General features: G+C 38.7%; 1 protein-coding gene across 1 annotated transcript in view; it reads left to right on the top strand.

Moving 5' to 3' along the window:
* LOC144637495 (terminal uridylyltransferase 4-like) overlaps positions 1-21428 on the top strand; it is a 29739-nt gene extending 8311 nt beyond the window's left edge. Inside the window, exons 3-22 of the mRNA XM_078496556.1 lie at positions 233-349; positions 3583-3763; positions 6732-6820; positions 7687-7738; positions 7966-8035; positions 8909-8945; positions 9501-9590; positions 9805-9924; positions 10069-10157; positions 10839-10948; positions 11538-11588; positions 11985-12059; positions 12200-12763; positions 14328-14414; positions 14710-15062; positions 15893-16084; positions 17171-17348; positions 17724-19267; positions 19734-19832; positions 20249-21428. Of these exons, the coding sequence (XP_078352682.1) occupies positions 233-349; positions 3583-3763; positions 6732-6820; positions 7687-7738; positions 7966-8035; positions 8909-8945; positions 9501-9590; positions 9805-9924; positions 10069-10157; positions 10839-10948; positions 11538-11588; positions 11985-12059; positions 12200-12763; positions 14328-14414; positions 14710-15062; positions 15893-16084; positions 17171-17348; positions 17724-19267; positions 19734-19832; positions 20249-21346 (5196 nt within the window). The 3' untranslated portion in view covers positions 21347-21428. The remainder of the gene's footprint in view (positions 1-232; positions 350-3582; positions 3764-6731; positions 6821-7686; positions 7739-7965; positions 8036-8908; positions 8946-9500; positions 9591-9804; positions 9925-10068; positions 10158-10838; positions 10949-11537; positions 11589-11984; positions 12060-12199; positions 12764-14327; positions 14415-14709; positions 15063-15892; positions 16085-17170; positions 17349-17723; positions 19268-19733; positions 19833-20248) is intronic.
* Positions 21429-21954: the final 526 nt, after the last annotated feature.

Genomic DNA, 21954 nt, shown 5'->3' with positions numbered 1-21954 from the left:
GCCAGTGCACACTTTTCGACTCACGATCTGCCAGTCGTCTCCTTCGCTTCTTCTCTTCCATTCCATGATTACCTCCGTGTTTGAGTTTGTCTTGCGTCGTCTCAAGTCGACTCAAGACAGACTCAAAAGACGACTGGGGAAGAGTCAGTCCTTAATATAAGACACACATTCGCAATAACATTGATCCATATTCATGAGTTCTTCCTTGATTTGTTTTGTGTTTTACTTCTAGGATTCAAGTAAATGCTTAGATGCTCCATTTTACTGTGAGCTGTGTGAATTGAAACTGCCAAATCTTGCCAAATGTCAAAGTCATGTTAGAACCAAGGGTCACAAAAGAGCAGTAAAGGTGAGAGAGGTTTCAGATTGACCTTCACTAAGTGACTTCTTGAGTTGTGCAGACTGAAATACTTTCTAATTACTGAAAACCCCTCAATAACAGTTTAGTAATAGAAAGATATCGAAGAGATAATAATAAAGCAAACAGGAACAAGGATTGTCAAAAGATCAAGGAAGGTAGTTCAAAACATGGAAATAGAATAATGACAAACTCAAAAAATTTGGTCTAAATTTTTCAAGATGCACCATACATGTATGTGACATGGCTGGCTCCTTTAGCAGACCTAGACAGAATCATCCTTTTCCTTGAATCACGAGCACATGTTTCTTAGTTAAGTCACCCAAAGTGGTCTGGACACACCCCCTGATTTCTGTAGCATAAAGCAAATAAGAGTTTTGCTACTCCTCTAGATGGGATGCTAGTCCAACAGAAACAAAATAAAAATTGCTACAGTGTAGTTTGCCATCATGATTTGCTGGAACCTTTTTACATGTTTTTTTCTTGAGTGTAGAGAGGATTTACTGATCAATTTATCAGGCTATAAAGATAAACTTTCATTTTGGGTCAAAATGCCTTAAATGTGTTGTTTCAGAAAATATCCATATCTACACGTATACACTCCAGGGCTGTCACTAATTTTTCAAGTAGGTGGGGAAACGAAAAATGTAGCCGGGGGACAAGATTTTTCTAGTGTTGGCTGTTGATGGGGGCGGGTTGTAGGGTTTAGGAAACAACAAAATTGTTCCTAATATGAATTGGTTTTTATGCAATTTTTACACCACTGTAACCTACTACTTTCTCTTTCTCTACGAGGAAAATCTGTTTTTTCTTGGGAAGTTCTTGCCAAAATTGGGGTGCGTCTTATAGCCGAGTATTTTCGCCCAACTAAATCTTATAGTCGTCATTTTATAGGAACTTGCAGTTAAAACAAGAAAAAAGAAAACTCTTAGTGTTTGTCATTGAACTGTAAATTATTTTACACCTCCAGAACAAGAAACAGAAAGTTTCAACGAAAAGTTTATTATCCGAGTTGACAAGTTTTGGTAACGACTGCTTACGTATACATGTCAGCATTATGTTGAAACAGACAAAGAAAATCAGGCATACTCATATTAAACAAATCTTCCCCATCTTGGAAAGTTGATAAATGACTTTAGAAGACAAGGAAACACCAAAAAAGCCTGAGAATCGTTGAAAACCACTCGGTAAACAAAGTGCGAACAGGGCGCGAAGCAGTACGAAGCGTGCTTGAGAACTTGGTAACCAAGCTTCAAACTCAGTGGTCACTGGAAACTACACATTTGCCAGGTTACTGAGCAGCCAAGATCGAAGCATAAACGATGGAAAAATGTTTACCTCGAGCTAATTTACGCCTTATATTAGCAGGAAATGTTACCTCTTTACCTGAAAATTGTACCAAGGAGTATGAGCAACATTCAAACATTCAAATTCTGTAAGGAGAACTGTCCTTAAGGTGGCTCCATAGGGTTTTAAGATATTACGGCGCGCGCGCAAGTGATACCCATCAAGAGATCATTTTCGCGTTATTTTTTAAACTAGTTAAATAAAAGCTGCCGAAATATTAAAAACAAGGACTAAAATATGTTGTGCATTATTCTTTTTCAAAATAACGGCCTTTGTTTTTGAGCTACATCTACTCAAAAAGTCCTATTTTTTGGTGTTTTTATGGCTTTGATCTTAAATTTCTTTAATTTTCTGCGGTGAAAATTTTTTAAATTCTCCCAACGGATTGAATCTGATGAGAAGTAACTTTTAAAAACAAAAAAAGTAGGGGTTGTCCAGGTCGTTTTTGCGTTTTTGGTTATTTTGTGTTTTTTTGACTAAGCAAAAAAACTGGCTTACAAATTTTTTTAAAAAAACGGCAAAAGGGGCAGTTAAAAAGGTATCACATCTATGCCAAATTTTAAGGAATTTCACCGAAGGAAACTCTAGTAATTACAAGGGGAAAATTTCTATTTTCGCCCGAATAACAATTACGTCATCAGAATAGAAATTGTCCAAGATCGCTATTTGAGCATGCGCGAACTTTCGAACCATACGAGTTGATGTGTAAAGACGAGCGTTTCCCGTTGTTGTCGGTCTTTGTGCGAATATCTGTTAACCCCAAGGTTAGTTAGAGACATACCCTAATCCTTTATGTAGCAGAATCTCTGAAATTCTGCTCGAAGTATCTCACAATCGCAGAGACTATTTTTTATTTTGTCTTTTGCTTTCGATCGTACGAACTTCAAAAAAGTGGCCAGAAGCACCGCGGACGTTGTAAAAACCTTTTTAGGGTGTTGTAAACTCTTTAATATGCTCAACACAGGAAAGCACAAGTGTTATTTCATTGGCAGGAAGCAAGTCTCGCGTTTTCTCGCCGAAAATTTCACGCTCGCGTGAAGCCGCCATGTTTGTTTTGATTGCCGGCATTTCAAGCTCGCCCTTTCGTACCCATTCTTCGCGCGGTCAAGAAACCCTATGGAGCCACCTTAAATTGATGACTGCATCTTTTTAACTTCCAAACTCATGGTGCGTCTTACAACCGAGTGTTTTCGGAACATTTTCAGTTTGTAAACTTAGGATGACAAAGTTGCCAAGTTTGGGGTGCGTCTTATAACCGAGTGCGCCTTATAACCGAGAAAATACGGTAATAATAATTTGCACTAATAAACTATTGGTTTGTTTTTTACTTTACAATTTTGTCATTTGATGTATTTTTCACTTTCCAATGTTTTGGTTTTGTATCAGTCAAAGTAGCCGGGGCTCAAAGTCGTTGTAGCCGGGGAAAATCCCCGGCCCCCGGCCCTTAGTGACAGCCCTGCACTCAGTACATTTTTATATTTCCATGGAAGTTTCTTTGGTTTAATCCCCCCCCCCCCCCACTCCCCACCTCTCTTGAAATTCCAGTTTAGCTTCATACTTCTCTTTAAAAATTTTAGCTTTTCAGATCCCCGTCCCCCCCACCCACCACCCTGTTCATAGTTCTGATGACCTTTCATGGAGTTGGTATGGATATTTTCTCGAGCCACAAAATAATGTTATTAACTGGACTATTATTGTCTGATGACCAGCTCAGATGCTACGGTGTATTTGCAGGCTTGGAATGTGGAGAAGACAAAACAGAGCTGCTGTAAACAATTACAGTAAATTAACAACTGTTTAACATGAATATTGTACATGTACATGTAAGATTAACCAGTCAAGTTTAGACTTACAGTCCTGTTGTTTATATTGCTTAGAACAAGGGAGAGTTTTTATCCCTCTCACAAGTTGCCCCACCCTCAGAACATCAAACTTTGGCTCTGAGCAAGCTTCTTGATTCAGTATTTTTGGAACATGGTTTGTGTCCTGTGAAGGGTTTACCTACCCGACAAAGAGTTGCAGAGGATGTTGGCAAGATAGTGTGTACCAAGATTCCAGGTACAGTGTACATGTACACATTCAATGTAGATTATTAAGTAATAAAAATTATAAAATAACGCACATACATTTTGTACAATGTAATTATTAAAAATACTGAATACCGTAAAGACTCGTGTATAAGCCGCACTTGTAGATAAGCCGCACCCCCAACTTTGAAGCTTGATTTTGAGAAAAAAAATAAAAACTTCAAAACTTTAAATCCCAATACCTTTTAAAAAGGATGCTCTTTTGACAATATATTGTCTTTATAACTAAAGTCCAATGTGGAAAACGATGAAATTTGACTGGAAATGACAAGCACAACAGATTGAGAACGATACAAAATGTTTGCTTATACATGTAGTAACCACGCAGTCACTTAAAGAGAGAAACCTGGCGTCGAGTCGATCAGTGATCGGTCCTGTAAACAACATGGAAAAGTACGTTTGATTTCTAACCATTTTAGCTGTGTGTTGATAAAAACCTGTTGCTCAATGGGAGTTTAGCAAATAGGCAGCTTTGTGGAGGAATGGAGATTCCATGTCAGCTCATGTTTTGCTGCTCAAAATAAATCCTTTGAAAGAACAACTGACGAACAATTTGTGACTGAGGAAGTAACGGTTGCTTTAGGGGCCAGACTCTTTTACCAAAAGCAATGATTGACAGCAGCAGGTTTCAATATGTTAAATATTATTTACTCAATGTTTCCTGTTTCGAGCAAAGTTGTCTGAATCCGATCTTTGTCGAACTTGTCAGACCATGCTAGAAACCCTTCTGCACATGCTCTTCCAGTGTAGTGTAGTCTCCGTGTTTTGGAATGCCTTCCAAATTATTTTGATGGTGTTAGTCAGACATTAGAACATAATGATAATATAATATATGGAAGGTACAACAACACTCAGTTCAAAGATCTCTTAAATCACACTGGTCACTATTATACTTTATATTCTGCTGCTTTCAAGACGATTCTTCTATGAATTTCGAGAGCTTTCCCCCTTTTTTAAGGATCAGGATTGATACCCTTAGGCAAATTGCCATTAAAACTAAGCAACTGGAGGAATTTAATAGGAAGTAGAAAAATTTCATTAAACTTTTTCATTTATTTCATTTATTTAATTATTTACGTTTAGATCTTCTCAAATTTCCTTGATTTTTTTTTTCCTTTTTAGTGCAGAATGCACTATTGTGATGGTTTGTTGGGGCTGTCGTCCGCTAAACCCCTAAAGCGCTATGGTGTAAACTTTAATAGTCAATTAATTAATTAATATCAATTAATTAATTATTTCTTGTGAAGGGGGTTGGGGTGGGGAGCACCTGACCGTACTCCTAGGTAAAATCTAGAGCACATCTACGTTACTTTCATATGAAGATCTCAAACGTATATATTTGTTTCAGAAAACCCTTTGCTCTCCTTGTGGTACTACTCAACGTAATTTACACCAAACGCATGCGCAGATTAGTCTACGTTGTTTTCTGGAACTATTATGAACATCGCTTGTATTGCGTGTTTGCGGTAGGCTTCCTGCAGACTTCTTGGCGCCAAGTAAAAACCGCAAATTAATTAAATTAGATTTTGAGACTTTCACATCGCTTTCGTAATTAGGTATGCAAAAACTTGCACCGGGATTTTCGGCGTGAACACCTGATAACAAGGAAACAAATATCCTAGCTGTACTGCGTTTTAAAAAGCCTGTCGAAAAATATGTTTTTTGATTAGATTTGTTTCTTTAGTTTTTGAGAATCGTCTTTCGTGCAGTCTAAACCGTAACTTAATTAAATTAAACAAATGTCATCGATGCCGCCGTAAAACAAACAAAAAACAAAAGTTTCATGTTATCGCATTTTCAAGGAAGACAAAAGTATTTTGTTACAAACGAACAAAAGTGTCGTGATACGTTTGCAAAGATTAGCGTAAGGAACACCTGGGAAAGAATACAAGTAGCCTGTGAACAGTTTTTCCGAAAGTAAAATAAAGCAAATAAACACGAACATATATAAAACATCATACTTTCAATTGTTCCATATTGCATTCTGCACTTACCAAATCATCGAGATTTTTCTTTTAGCCGATACAATGTTAATCCAAAATTACTGCTTTCTAAACGTAAACCACCTGTTGTTGGATAGTCTAGTTGTATGTGTATTTAAGATTGTTTTTGCTACCTTTTATCTTATTAACCGTTATATGTGTAAGTCGTTTGCTTTCAAGATCTTAGGCCGAGTTGGCTAAAATCAGACGATATTCCGCAAGATTGAGCAGGATAATTGTTTTATTATTCAACAATTTGTCAACGAAACACAATTTACACATAGAAAAACTGTAATTGTGCAGCGCTTTACAAGATTTTGGACGAATCTTCGCAACCTACGAATATTTAACAATTATCCTGCGAAATCGCGCGGAATATCGCCTGATACTTAGCCGACGAGGCCGTAGGCCGAGTTGGCTAAAATCAGACGATATTCCGCAAGATTGAGCAGGATAATTGTTTTATTATTCGACAAATTGTCAACGAAACACATTTTGCAGAAAGAAAAACGGTAATTATGCAGCGCTTTACAAGATTTCGGACGAATCTTCGCAACCTACGTATACCGCAGGATATCTGTTATGTACGGATGACAGATATCGTTAGCATTTTGACCATATATGGGCAGCGCGCGCATGTGTTGAATAATAATGCAGGATATCTGTTATGTACGGATGACAGATATCGTTAACATTTTGACCATATATGGGCAGCGTGCGCATGTGTTGAATAATAAACAGTCATGTACGTGTACAGTGTACATGGCTACCTTACACCACGTAACTAGACAAGTAATGTAACAATTGCTCAATGTTAATAATGGGGAGCAATCGTTATTAAATTATGCTATTAATAGTAGTGTGGTACTTGTTTCAAACTGTTTTGTGTCATCATCATCATCATCATCATCATCATCTAATTTAAGCAAATGTTGCATTCTGATTGTCTTGTTACAGAATGTTCAGTCTCAATTTATGGATCTTCCTTTACCGGCTTTGGTTTGAAGGAAAGTGACGTCAATCTTGATCTTGCCATTCCAGATGAGGTACATGTACATAACAGGGTTCAATTTGTTTTCGGACTCCCAAAATGTTTTCGGACTCCAATTTTTTTTGTTTATTAAACAAGTAATCATTCTTTTTTGCTTAATAAACAAGTTTGACTAGTGAAAGTTGCTTATTAAACAAAAAAGACCCTATTTTTTAATTGATAGACAAAAAAGGTGGTATTTTTTGTTTATTACACAAAAATTTTTTGCTTATTAAACAAAAACGCCGCGCGCTTTTTGTTTATTAAACAAAAGTTTCACAAACTTGTGGACACGAAAATTTTTACCTTCGGCCGCCATTACATACAAAAATATTGAGAGGAAAAACAACGCTACGGATGAATCATTATTTTAAAAACATACATATTAGAAGTCTCTACTGCTAAATCATTCCACTGAGGAAAAACAAAGGCATGGGTTCCCTTTTAGGAAGAATATTTTCCAAAAGTTTGACTACGCGACGCGATCGATCGGCTGCGTTCAACGAGCTGCTTGTTGGATGTTCAAGTTTTAAATCGGAAACGAGCCCTCTTCATTTTATTAATTACAAAAAAAAAAAAAGAGATTTCTAAAAGCAGAAAGAACCGGGGATTTGAATGAAGATGGCCTGTTTGTCGTCGAGTTAGTCGATGATATTAGATCTATTTTACAAACGACGAAATGAACATCTTTCTAGCGATGTGTTTTACGCCGGTCATGAAATTTTCCCCTTGCAGCGTTATGTGGGGAAAATAATTAGGCTCAACTCCGTGCAAAACCTCGGCAGCAATGGATAAATCATTGTGAAATGAAAAACTTTTAACAGAAAACTTCTCTGCTGCATCCTATTTAAGCGACCTTTCTTTTTTGGTGTTCTCTAACAGGTCAATGTGCCCCATGTTCTGTTGTCAATTTTGGATTTGCTTCAGAAAGATGGTAAGGAGGCACACAACATTTTGTTTTGCTGACATCATTGGTTGCACCTCTAGGAAAAACTGAGCAAAACTTTGATTTTGTGGCGGTAGTTAAAACATTTTATTATAATAATTCTCTCATATTGCCCATATAATATTATCGGCTGGTAGAAAACTTCAAAACCCTGTTTGACAGTCACGTTCTTGTTGTTTATTTTTTATTAATATAAATATAAATGCCTGTTTTAGAGCATTACTGTGATGTGACAAGTGAATTTGATGCCAAGGTGCCAAGAATATTATTCAAACACAAAACAAGGTTTGTAGCCGGTCTATTTTTTTATACTTTAATACTTTTTTGTAGACATCCTTGCTAAATAAAAAGTGATAAAAAGTTTGGTTGAAATGTTATTAAAATGATCTACATCTCCATTAACAACCCCCCCCCCCCCCACTAGATTGCAAATCATGAATAAGCAAACAAGGTAACTTCACACTTACATTCTATTATTGTCAGTGGCTCGCTATTTTGTGAAACTGTCTTAAATTCTTTTATATGTATCCTAACTAATATGTACATTGTATAATTAACAATGTATATATTGTTAATTATACAATGTATATATCAGTCTCTACTCACCGAATCAGTCTCTACTCACCGAAGTGGCGGTGAGTAGAGGTTAATGTCCACCACATTCACCCACACTGAGGTGAATAATTGTTTTAGTATATACCACATGAGTTGAATAACTAGCGGCCCAAAACATCACTTACGGTAAACAAAGCAATGTGCGAAGGCAATTCATTTCTCTTTAGCTGCTTGGAGGTGAATAGTACTTTGCTACTCACCTCAAAGTTAACCAATCAGCGCGTGCGAAAAGCATTTTTCACTTGTATGGTATATACTCATTTGAAATAACCCCCTCCCTCCCCCATCTCTAATTAGCCCCCTCCTATTAAGACCCCCTTGATTGAACTTAATAGTAAAACAAGAGCTTTTTACAGTAATCTATGATGTTAGGGGGTTTAAATGATTTATATTAATTGGAACAAACTGGAAAATTTATACAAAGCAAACTAGTTTGAAATCATTTTGATCAGAAGAACATTTTAAAGTGCAACCTACATACACTAAAACAAATTTTTTAAATCATTGAGATGTTGAGATTTTTCCTCCATTTTATATCATTAGTGGACTGGTTTGTGAGCTAAGCCCTGGAAATATAACAGTAAGTATAGCATACATGTAGATCATGTCAAAGAATTTGGTTGTATTTAGAGACACTGGAACTTTAATTTTAATTATTTTAAGCTTTTAAATTTGTGTTTTTGTGCAAATCTGCTGTTTTCTGCTAGCTAGTTTTGGGCCAATCTACTAAAACAGATCTTTCACTATTTCGTTCAAATCTGGATCTGTGTAACTTGAAAGCTTTCTGTGGTATTATTGTTTCACTGCAATGGTCTGTAAAATAATGTTTTTTGATGTTGCTGGTTGGTTACGTGGAGGTACATGTAATGTTGCTGTGTTATATAAAACATCAACAATGCAATACACGTTAGAAATGGGACCAAGAAAAACCCACCAACCCAAGGCAGACCATAGATCTGTTATGCAAACCTTATTAAGGATCCATCTGAAAAGAATCTGGGCCAAAATTCTCAGTTCATTTGTAATTCCCTATCTTTTCAAATCTGCGAAGCCACTTAATTTGTCATAAAATTGTGCAAACTCCCTGCCCTTTTAAAGAGCAATTCTGTTGACCTATCATGAATTCTCCATGTAGGCCTCCAAAACTAGTTGGTTGTTGAAGAAATACAGTGACTTTGATCCACGTGTGAGAATTCTGGTTGTAGCACTAAGATACTGGGCAAGGGTGAGTACAAAACATAATTATAATTAAATTTAAAATAAAATAAAATAATTAAATGGTTTTAAGAAATTGTTCAATTGTTATCTTCAGTTAAAAACAGAATCTGATTTAACCTGAAAACTAATATGACCTATCGATCTTCATTTAACCACACAGTTATACTGAGCTAATGGTGAGATCAGATCAGTGATAAACCTTTTTTTTGTGTTTGTGTTAGATCTGTAACATCGATTGTCAATCAGAAGGAGGCCTGCCAGGATACTCACTAGCTCTGATGGTTATCCAGTTCTTACAAGAGACAAAACCACCAGTTTTGCCAAGATGGGTGCCATTTGAAGTAAGAATGTGTAAGACTTATGTGTATTAAACAGATAAAAAAAAATCGCGATGTAACATTTGGAGCAATTTTGATTTTTGTTATTGTATTCTGTGTATTGTTAAGCTGATACTGAGAGTTCAATATACACATTTGTCTTACCAGGCCATTGACAAGGACAGCCCAGATGCTTCAAAAAACTTTGTTAGTAATAATAAAGAGAACACTGGGAGTTTGTGGTTTCAGCTGTTCAGGTAAGTTCAAAGTTTCAAATGTTTTTAGTGTGACAAGTTTTTGTAGTATTCAGAATCCATTTTTGCTTTTACCACCATTCCCAATGTGGTTCCGTTGGATTACTTTAAAGGTGGCCATGATGGTTTGATTTAGTGCCCTATTTCCATTAAACTCCTACCCTCTGCCATCATTTAACCTCCCCCCACCACACACATTTGGAGGAGTTTTTGATAAGAACCCTTATTCCTGACCAACAAGTGCCCCTGTTCTAATAATTGCCCCCTTTTCCAGTAACTGCTCTTTAAAAAAATGCTCCCACCTTTCAATATAACCAACCATTATTATTAGCTTATCTGTGGTGTAATAATTTGTTTTGCTAGTGTAGAGTTAATCTAAATCCATGATGGTAGCATGTTTAACCAAGGCCAGGGTTTGTAGTTTTTGGTACTTCAGAGAGGTCAAAATAATAAAAAATAAAAAAGTGCCCCCATCTTGAATAAGCACCCTATCTCCACTAAGAGAACCCCATTAAGCTATAAAATTCTAACAAGCACCCTGGGTGCTACAATTAAACTTTCATGGTACCGCTCTACTACATCAAACTATTATTGTAGGGTTTGCTATGGTGTACAGTTGTAGGTATGTTTTTATTATAAGCTTCTTGAAAACCATATTTTAAAAGTTGATTAATCTTCCCTCAGGTTTTACTGTGTTGACTTTGATATTCCAAACCTGGTGATTTCCATCAAGGACCCAATGCCTGTTTCAAGAGAGAAAAAGAAATGGGGCCACCGTAGGATAGCAGTTGAAGGTGATTGTCCTGATAGCCCCCTTTTCTTTTCAGTTGGCGAGCAGTGATTTTTTTACCACCTGTCAATGTGTACCACTTCTGCCTTAATTGAATGGCAATTTAAATTTCTTAGAGCTGCTTTCTTACAAGTCAAGGTAATACAAAATGTGCCTCGACTTTTATTTTTTCTTAAGTCCCTGAAACCTCTCCCTGTTCTCCAACCCTTTGGACATTTTCTGCAAGAATACCCTTATTATTACTGTGGTCATCGTTTTGGTGAGGACACCCACTTTTGTTAAATCTGCATAAGACTACATGATTGTCATGAACATGTCATGTCCATTTGTTTGCCAATAGCAGTGTACAAGTTAATGCACCTGAAACAGTTCTGATTCTTATTGCGACAGTGAACATAATTTAAATGTACACTTTCTTCAAACATTATTTTATTTAGTGCAACTGATTGATGTCATAAGAAGTGTAATGCTAATTTGTAAGCGAGCTGTTTGAACATTTTCAAATTACTATTACATGCTATAGTTCACTAAAATAATTAATAGTGACAGTCAAGAATTTGGTTTATGTGTTACTTTACATCTTCACTCTGCAGATCCATTTGCTACAAAACGGAATGTTGCATGTTCATTAAGTAGTGACAAAGGTATGATATTATGGTCATTGCCATTTTCATCCTTCTTACTTCTTACTTCAACTACTAGTCTGTAACTGATTCTCAATGCCATCAGGGTTTTTAGAATAATTACCGGTATGTCAAGTTCTGCAACAATAAAACCATGTTGTTACTATTTATTTCATAAGCAAATCACCATTAGTAATGTATCTACATTTCAACTGATGGCAGGCTGTTGATGCATAAATCGACAATGGACATTGTCTTTTTTGCTTTAAAATCCGTTGGGGCGACCAGGAAAGGGAAAAGCTTAGCAGATAATTATGCTGTGGGGGAAGGGAGGGGGGTAACCTGTGATGAAGTCTTATCCAAGGGGAGTATCAATGTAACAAGATTATTTTGTAACCGTATTTCTTCTACCTGCAGCCTTTGACTACTTCTTCGCTTGCTGGAAAAACAGTTTTCTGTATTTCAGTTCCTTACCTAATGGTGCACAAAATGGTAAGTTAAGCAGTGTTTCATGCAGTGAGTTGTCCACTAATTGCCAATTTGGCAACTAACAATGAAACCAGCTGTCTTAAATACTCTCTTTGTATTGAAAAATAAGTAGAAAATTTTAACTTTCTTGTTCTTTTTTTAAGGACCAGTTACTGACGTGCAGAAAGAGCGATCCAACCTTTCTCACAAGACAAATGACCACAGTAAAACAGGAAAAAACAAGAAACAGGAGGACAAAAACGACGAGGAGGCTATTTTTGAAATGGATGACTTAGATTCTGCAACAAAGCAAGTGCAGTCGCTGGATCTCTCTAGCAGTGACTGTAAAGATGAGACTGCAAAAGGTTTACCAAGCTTGGAAAGCAATGATCAAAATGACGCAGAAAATGAGGTCAAGATAACTTTGAGTGGATCTGATTGTGAGGATGGCAGTGACTCCAGAGCTACAGAAACAACATCTGAAGATTCTTGCATCTCCAATGCTGTTAACAACACTACAGATACTACTCCACAGAATTTTACATACAAATTTGATGCCAATGTTTTCAGAGGAAACAATAAACCAGTTAAGACCTGCTGTTACTGTAAGGAGGATGGTCATGTCAAGGAACAGTGTCCAGATTTGAGAAAGCCATCACTGAGTAGACTTCCACAGATGACTTCAAGGTTTGCTGCAGTGTTGGATTATGTTTGCAAGAGGTGTAGAGGTGTGTGCATCTATTGTTATAAAAGTGTGTCCTTCTACCAGCTAACGAATCAGAGGAATGTCAGTCGTTTCGCCTACAAGTAGTTTCGCCTACAGGTTGATTCGCCTACAGTGAAGTCGATTCGCCAACACGACCTGAGTTGTTTCGCCTACACAAAAGTCGATTCGCCTACACTTTTTTTTCTCGAATTTGAGGACTTCATCTTTAGTAGAGCGTATTTCTTAAGGTTGCGATCGGGGATTTTTATATACTCGCTGGTCACACGTAATGTTTGACTAGTATGGACTAGGGGAAGACACAAGGCCTGGGACCGAGAAAGGATGTTCTCGCATCGCGCATAGCTTAGCGGTGCTACCTATGAAAAGAATTTTTTTCATTAAGACATGAGGCAAATGTGTTATCCTGATTGCTTTAAAAGTCGCAAGAACATCTTTTCAATGGAATGCATGGGTGAACTGTTTTACAATAAAGCTTACTACGTCTTTACACTTAAATAGCTTTTTTATTTTAGTTCATAGTGGCTCTTACTAGTTTTTGACAACAGTTCTAATCTTACTCTTTGTACTTAATTCAAACTAACTTTAGCTACAATTTTGTACGTGGCAAATGCTATTGATTGCTACTATTAAATAGATATTCCTAAGACCCTTATTGTTTCCTAATGGTTAAAAAAATACAACTTTTAGTACCGTAACTCTGGCTGACATAGTGCGCGATCCTAGGACTAAATTTAAGCGTTAAACGAATTCTTTTGGTTCTTAATTGTTCTTAACCTAGCTTATTATTGACAACAATTTTAAACTCTACTACAATTTCCAATGAGGGAACTACTACTTAATACTAGTGTAATTATTTCTTATTCCTAAGAATTCCTTAATGGCTGCGGGATGGTTCATTAATATACGCGCATTGCTTACTCAAGGAGGATCGAAATAGTGGTCATTTGATTGGTTAATGTTACTGTTGTTTACTCCTTTTGTTAACATATAATAAGGACTCAGGAAAAAGTCACAAGTACAAACAATAGAAGTGGTTTATAATTAGGAAAACAGGAAAAAGTCACAAGTACCTTGCGCGGGCCACTGGTATTTCTAGTAAAGTAAACCTTTAAACAACATCAAGTTAAGGTAAACTTTATTAATATTCAACTTTATTTAGGTATTCCTCTCTTCTATCTTTCGGAACATAGCAAGCTTTGATGTAGGCGAATCGACTTTGGTGTAGGCGAAACAATTTAGGTTGTGTAGGCGAATCGACCTGTAGGCGAAACTACCGGATTCCAATCAGAGAGCAGCATAATTGGGTCAGATGACCTAATTCTGATGATGTCCCAAGCAAAACGTGATAGTCAGCAGTCTTGTCCTAAATAGGCACAACTTCATGTAAGCATTAAAAGAAACTGATGAGTACATCCCCAAATCAAAGAACATCCAGAGCTTATTGATATTATTTGGCACCATAAGCAAGCAGTGCATACTAAGAGCTATGTAGCTGTAGCCTCACAAAGTTAATATTACTCGATTGTGCTAATGCTTTGTTTTTGATGTTTTTTTACTTCCTCTAGCTGATTTTGAATTTGAGAACTCAGAAGTTTCATACAGAGAGAAAGTGTTGCAAAATTTAGAAGAATACATCCACCAAATATTTCCAGGTATGCCATAGCATAGCCATTTGGTTATAAAATAATTGGAAATGTGTATTTCATTAACTCAAGTTACCCCACCTGACATGGCCTGCCAGTTATGAAGGTTTTAAAAACAGTATGGGAGTCCTAGTGGTGAAAATATAAGCAATTTGTTGTTCAACATGGCTGGCTGACCTCAGGAATGTTTGGAGTAAGTGGTCAAAATAACTGGCAGAGTTTTAAGTACTGTTATGAGTACTTATCTTTAGAACTGTTTTAGTGAGTGCTCTCTAACAATAATGTTTTCTCATCTTTATTGAAGATGCAAGACTGTTCTTATTTGGCTCATCCAAGAATGGTTTTGGTTTTCGAAACAGCGACATTGACATTTGCATGACATTCGAGAATCGAGTCAAAGAGGACGTCGACAATTTTGTTGATGTGATCATCGAACTTTCCAAGCTCTTGAAGAAACACAAAGACTGTGGCAATGTGCTGGCTATAACTACAGCCAAAGTTCCTATTGTGAAGTTCTACCTTCGCAGTTGTAAACGTGAGGCTGATATAAGCCTTTACAACACACTTGCGTTGGAGAACACCAGGATGCTTGCTACGTATGCTAAACTTGATGATCGTGTTGTAACATTAGGTTACGCTGTGAAGGTTTTTGCAAAGGTAAGTTTAGGCTAGAGTAGGTAAAATCCAGGGGCCAGATAAACTGCAACAACAGCATTGTTGACAAACCTCTCTAAAACCCTTCCAAAATGACACTGATTTTGGCGCGGTATCTTTGAGATGCATGGTGGCTGGGCCTAATGGCTAAGGTGTTGGAATATTGCGTCTTGGGCAAGGGAATTTACTCTCGCAGGTCCTCTCGCCACCCAGGGAGTAACCTTTGTTGAACCAGCATCCAATCCTAAAGGACAAGTACTAACTTCTAACATCTTCATGCAACAAGGTTGGGTTAAGCGCCAGCTTTTAATTCACAAATCTTCAATTGAAACAACATCCTCAGAAATGTGAATAAACTAAGGAATCAACGTTTTGAAATGGTGGGGGATAGAGCCACTGTTCTGTGGTGTCGCAATTTCGTATCACTTGCACTTCCCTGTCGGTTGCTTTCTTGAGTACCATTCCTCCCCATGTCAACAAAGCTACAGTAACACTCAAACCAGGATGATAGAGCAGTTTTCAATTGAGTGTCGTAAAACCAAAACCAAAGTTATTACTCTGGCCAATCACAAAGGACACAGAGAATCCAGTGAACCAATCAAACTCGAAGCAAATACATGTAGCTGGCACGAAGCGCGGGAAAACGTGCTTGAGAGTCACGATTGGTTTTGGTTTTAGTTCTGATTGGTTTAGAAAGTGGCGCGAGATTTTTAAGCCAATCACTAAGCGTAGTAATGCAAAACCAAAGCAAACGCAATTTACTTTCGACACTCAAGTGAAAAACGCTCTATGGAGATGTAACACTTGTGTTTTTTATCAATTTGTGTGTTCAGGTGTGTGACATTGGAGACGCCTCCAAGGGCAGCCTGTCATCGTATGCTTACATCCTCATGTTACTTCACTACCTGCAACAGTGCAACCCTCCAGTCATTCCAGTGCTACAGACCCTGTACACAGATAACAAGCAACCTGAGAAGATTGTAGATGGCTGGAACTGCTGGTTTCAAAGTGACCTGAAGAAAATTGTAGGTGACAGAACGTTAGTTATTCACTGTAGCAGGGCGAAGGAACCGGGGGGGGGAGGTGGTGGGGTAGGGTGGGTAGCAATGGTATTGCATCTTAGTGGTACAGCGTTGTTTGCTTGTTTGTGGGAGGGGAGAGGTCTCACAGCTAGATGACACAGCCGTCAGTGGCTGTTACTCTACACAATGAGCAGACACTAAGCTATGTTCTATTGGAAATTGGCGAACCTGATTGGTTCTTCCACTGTTTGCTGTTCGCTGATGAAACACAATCACGCACTTTGCAATTAAAACGGATTTTTTTTGTGATTTTTTGATTTAAAAATATAAAACATTCTAGGTTTTTTACTACAATAGTTTAGAGTGTCCTACTGAAACAATAAAACTACTTGCCCTCGTTTTCTTTGAGAGAAAAGCTCACATTGGCCTAAGAAGGCGGCCTACTGCATAGCTTGTTTTGTATTTTTTTTTATTACAGAATGAAAATTATTTTGACGATCAAACTTGTTTTGTGTTTTCATATATTGTAATATTTTTCGAGTTTTTCATTGCCAGTAACCATGCTGGATTTTTATATGTGTTAAAAAGGTTGTAGGCGCAAAATCCCTGCTAAATATTACAGTAACTAAACCATTTTATAAATGCAAATTTCATTCCGAAAAAAGGTCTTCGCTCCCGCGCATTGGCCAGGACTTGCGTGCACTTTCGTTGACTTGCGTTCACTTTGGTTGAAATCAAATTTGCCCTTAAGTTAACGCAATTTTTTCCACCGTTTGGCCACCCATCGCAAGTCCACGCATTCTATTGCAGTTTACTTACATGTAAAATACTGTATTACACCTCTGAGTATTCTAAATTACTTTCTGCCAACTTCCGTGCAGTTGCGACTAAACTTGTGTGTCCGTTTGGCCACCCAACATACGTCTGTACGCAAGTTGCGTCCATTTGCGTTCCCGTTGGCCAGTGTTTCAAAAACGAAGCCCATCTATTGAACAGAAATAAGCCCAGAAGCTATTGCCAAAAATTTTACGTTATTTTAAGTGAATTTACCAGCAGTTTGTGAGTCTCAAATACACCTTTTCTCCTTAGAAAAGCATTTGGAAGCAGAAGAAAGAGAATACGTACAGCGCTGGCCTACTGTGGTATGGCTTTTTTCGGTACTACACTGAAGTATTTGACTTTGAGCATGACGTGGTATGTTGCAGAAGGACAAAAAAGCTGACGAAATTTGAAAAGATGTGGACCAAACATGTGTTTGCTATTGAGGGTAAGAGTTTGCTGCTTGCTGCTTTAAGTCTATCATCCTTAAGTACAAATGTTTTCTTCCACTAATTTTGTGTTTGTAATGATTGGCTGCTGTGGTGACGTTTGAGTTATTTAAGAAGAGATGTAGCCTGTACCGGGCGTTTGGTTAGTTGGTTAGTAGCGTGAAAAACAGGATAAGCGCGAAGAACGGCGAGTGGAGTAACACACTCCTCGCCTGATTTTTCACTCGCCGTTTTTCGCAGTGCTCCCCAACTAACTGAACGCCTGGAAAAGGCTAGAAAACATGAGGACATAGTTTCAGGGCAAACGTTCTCAACTGGATCATTTTATGATTTTAACCAATAATTTGCATAATCTTACGCAATTTATTTTACAGACCCATTTAACCTGGACCACAACTTGGGCGCTGGTGTGACAAGGAAAATGGCCAACTATATTCTGACCACGTTCATCAGAGGGCGTGAACGGTTTGGAATTCCACGACACGACATACCCCTGGAACTGTCACAGCGGTACTTCTTTGATGTTTACTATCTCACAGATGGCTACGAGGCTCCAAACGACAGAAACTGTCGTGTCTGTGGCAAGATAGGGCACATTGCCAGAGATTGTCCACATTCAAAGGCCAACCGAAGAGCTGAGCAAAAGAAGGAGGAAGAAGAACGTAGATTAGGAAAAGAAGCAGGCGAGAAATCCGACATGAGTCAGAAACCTTTCAATGCACGTCCAAGATCAGCTTCTGCTCCGAACAAACAGGGACAGAACAAGAATGCTGATAGCAGCAAACCTCTGGCTGCAGCTCAGCCAAAGAAAATTCCGTCTCGCCAAGAAGTAAATGTCTCGGGTGGAACTAATCTTTCAAGATCTCAACCAGACTCACAAGTTGTTGGGTCTCCTCTGAAGGGAAGTCAGGGCAGCAAAACTGGAAAAGATAATTCAGTAATTGTCCGTGAGGCGGTTCAATCTGAGATACCCCATAAGCAATTGCCTGTTCAAAATCTTCAGACGGGTCTGACTAGTGAGAATAAGGTATCTGGTAGTCGTAAAACAGTGCCAGATGCACAAAATGCCCAGACGAGCTCTGTACTCAGTGCTGGTATTGAAAGCGGTAGCAAAACACCTGTAACAGGATCAGTAGAAACATTGATGTCAATCAAAAATCCTCCATCACAGGACCTGACTAGTCAACCAGCAAGTGTGAAACCACCTCCTGGGTTTTCCACTTCAGATGGCATAGGTCAGATATCTCATGTGTCAAGTCAAGGATCACCACAACGTTTGGCTGGAAGTATAACACAGTCCCCTCCTGTGAACATGCCACCAGCTGGTATATTTGAGGGGCATCCCATTGTCGTGGGTACTCCACCCCGGCACCACCCTGGCATGTTCAGTCCACAAAATAGTCCATTTGTAGGTTCTCCGATCCAACATGACATGTGGCTAAGGCAACAAGGTGGTGTTATGATGAGTCCTCATTCCCCACCTGTGAGGCCACTTGTTCCCTATCCTATGTCACCTGAGATTCACCCCATGCAGCCTCAGCAGCAGTGGAGAGGTATTTCTGAAAGCTTGCTTGTTGATCCTCTTGGCTCCCCAGTTCGTGGACACCAACGTCTTACAGAGCACAACCAACACATGCTTCCCCAAAGCCCTCCAAACATTTCCAGAAATGTCATGTGGCCGTTACCACCAAATAGCCCACATCATTTGACCAGTTATCAAGACCCAGCCATAGTCAGGGAGCAGCAGTTTTCTCTTCCAGGGCATCATCCTCCATTTCCTCAAGGCAGTTCTCCCAGTGTGCCGCCACAGCAGACCCAATTTCCTCCTGGTTCTCCTCCAGGACCTGCCGTTGGTTTACCACAGCCCGTGCCACAGCTTCCACACCAAGGAGCCTCTGTACAACCTGGAACCCACATGGTCAGTCCACCATATTGGCCGTACTGGTTTTATTATCACTGATTGTTTGGTTATTGTTTTGTGCAACATGTAGACGGAGAAGACAGCTTTTAGGTCAAATATGTGTCATGTTCTAAAAGGATAGGCTTTCCATGAATGCTCAGTTGTTAACGTTTTTGTAGAACGTTGCAGCTAGCATGGTTCAAGAAGTATTGAATTTGCAAGGAAGATAGATACTAGTCTTACAAATCTCTTGCTTTCTTATCTAGTTATTTCAATGTTAGATTTCTTTTGATGACACCATCAGACGGACTGTAGAGGGCTGATGTTTTGGTGTTGAGGTTAAACAACAGACCTCATGACTAGTCCTCAAACTTAGGTAGCCTTCTTACGTCTGTGGTAGTAGTCTTTTGTAACTGTATCGTTTTACGGGCATTTTTGTAACCGTAAGGAACTGTATGGCTAATGTGGTATGCTGGATGTTTAGACAGGAGAACAGTTTATCAACCTTATACGGGCTGTTGAAGAGGAATCGAAAAAAGTGGAAGTTGCCCCGACGAAATTGCCTTCAAATAATGAGCTTGAGGTATGTCTTGATCAACGTTTTGTTAACTACTATTTTGTATTTTACCAAAAAATACTAACCCTTCAAAACGCGTCTTTTGGTATACTCTATTTAGACATACTGTAGGTGGAGTTGTCTTCATGGACATTTTCAAGTGAAAACGGATCTTCAACCACATTTTTCCATTGTCTACACTCTTATAGACCATAGAAATGAGACATAAAATGTTCAAAACTCAAGTGGAAGCATGAGCTGTTTGGCGCGTGGTTTCACTGCAAAGTTTTGCACATTTTATGGTGTCATTTGTATGGTCTAAAAGTGCACGTGTAGAGCGTGGGAAAATGTGATCCATTTGTTTAATACATTCCTTTCTCTTTAGTTTATTCTTTTTTATAACTTCTTATCTGTAATCTTGTGTGTTTGCTATTTCACGCCAGCCAAAAGAACTTCACATTACTCCAAAGAATTTGAAAGTTGCTAAGACTCCTGAAGAACACAAGTTGCTATCAAAACTAAGCAAGGTGAAGAGCCTTTGGGAAGGCGACACCACCCCCGGGTTGCAAAGCAGTTACTCCAATTCAGACTCATTCAAGGAGTTAGATCCCACTGGACACGTTAGTCTTCTGGAACCAAGTGATATGGGACACGCTTTCCCGGATACAAAATTACCAGAAAGGAGGGAAGCTTGGGTAACGGTTGCTGAGGAGGAAAGCAAACAAGATGGTACAGATGCAGTGCAGGTGGATCAGGACGGACGAAATGATCATGCAAATGAAGAACTGAACAACTCAGCTTTGTTGGCAGAAGGCAACAGGGCAGTGCCTTCTGAAGCCGTTAGCAAGGAGGAACAGCCCTCATCTAGCAGCCTAGTGGCTTCAGATGAGAAAATGGAAGCGCAGTCAAGCAAAGGTGACCAACAACCCTTGCAAAAAAGTGAGCAACAACAGTCATCTGATGTGGCAGCCTCATCACCGTCTAAAGAAGCCGCTAAGCAAAAGCCCACTAGGCGTGGTGGTCGAGGTAGAAAACCTAAGGGCCCCAGACATAACGAGGCTGCTAATAGCACCCCAGAGAAGCAGGAGAAACCCATGACAGGGAACCAAAACAAAGCAAAAAGCAGCCCAGGACGAAGTCACAATCCAAAAACTTATGATGACGTTAAAGGTGACCCTGTCAAGGCTTCACCTAAAAAGCCTAGAGTTGAGCGTTCCGAAGGTAGGCAAGGTGACCCGCTAAGTGCCCATCGTGGTGCGGAGGCAAAACCTCGTCAGATGCCTAAAAACAAGGAATCACCAGTTCATGAAAAGGGCGGTGAAAAAGCAGGACCAGAGGCAAACAAACAAGACCATGTAAAAAATTTACGGGCAGGAAACCCTACTAATTCCCCCGGGGATTCTAGTAAAGGGGGAGCTCCTAACCGGGGGCGCAGGAGACCTCGATCCCGTACCAGTAAAGGGGGAACGGGCGACGAAAAGCAGGATACAAGAAATCGAAGCAACAGTACGCCAGAGAAACGCCAACCTAAGGACTCATAAATTGTAGGCACTTATCGTGTGCTAAAGGAGGTCTCCAGAAGCATGGCGTATTCACAGACAATAAATATGAGTGTTTCCATGACTAGATGCAGTTTATAGTTAATAGATATCAATATCTTTACCTTAACCTGCACTTTACATGAACCCTAACTAATTTTTGAAAGGAGCGTATCACGAGGTTCTTTTTATTTGTTTCTTTATTTTTGTATTTTTCAAATAGAGAAGTTGTTCTTGCTCACTATAACAAGGGAAATGTCATTAGTAACCACGTCTCGTCTTTGTTAAAAGTTTTATTTTTAGACTTGTTAACCGATCCGTTACTTATGTACCCCTTACTGGTCTCCGACATTTCTTGATTTCTTATAGTAATCGTTGCCGTTTCACTTTGGTAAACTTTTCCTCAATTTCTATGACATGCCACCTGTTTTAATTAAATTTAATTTAATTCAGTTTAATTTATTGATCTTGATAGGAGAAATTTAGACATGCTAAATTAGATGTGTATGCAACGTGGTGTTTTGAGGGTTACTTATCATTCACTCAACTTGACAAGGGAACAGATTTAAGACACTGTAGTTGTCAGAAGCCCCAAGGGAATGTATGATACA

The sequence above is a fragment of the Oculina patagonica genome, chromosome 14, assembly GCF_052425735.1.
Source record: "Oculina patagonica isolate OP01 chromosome 14, crgOcupat, whole genome shotgun sequence".
In the NCBI taxonomy this organism is placed as follows: domain Eukaryota; kingdom Metazoa; phylum Cnidaria; class Anthozoa; order Scleractinia; family Oculinidae; genus Oculina; species Oculina patagonica.
The sequence above is the reverse complement of the archived record's forward strand: the minus strand, read 5'-3'. Positions and strand labels throughout refer to the sequence as shown.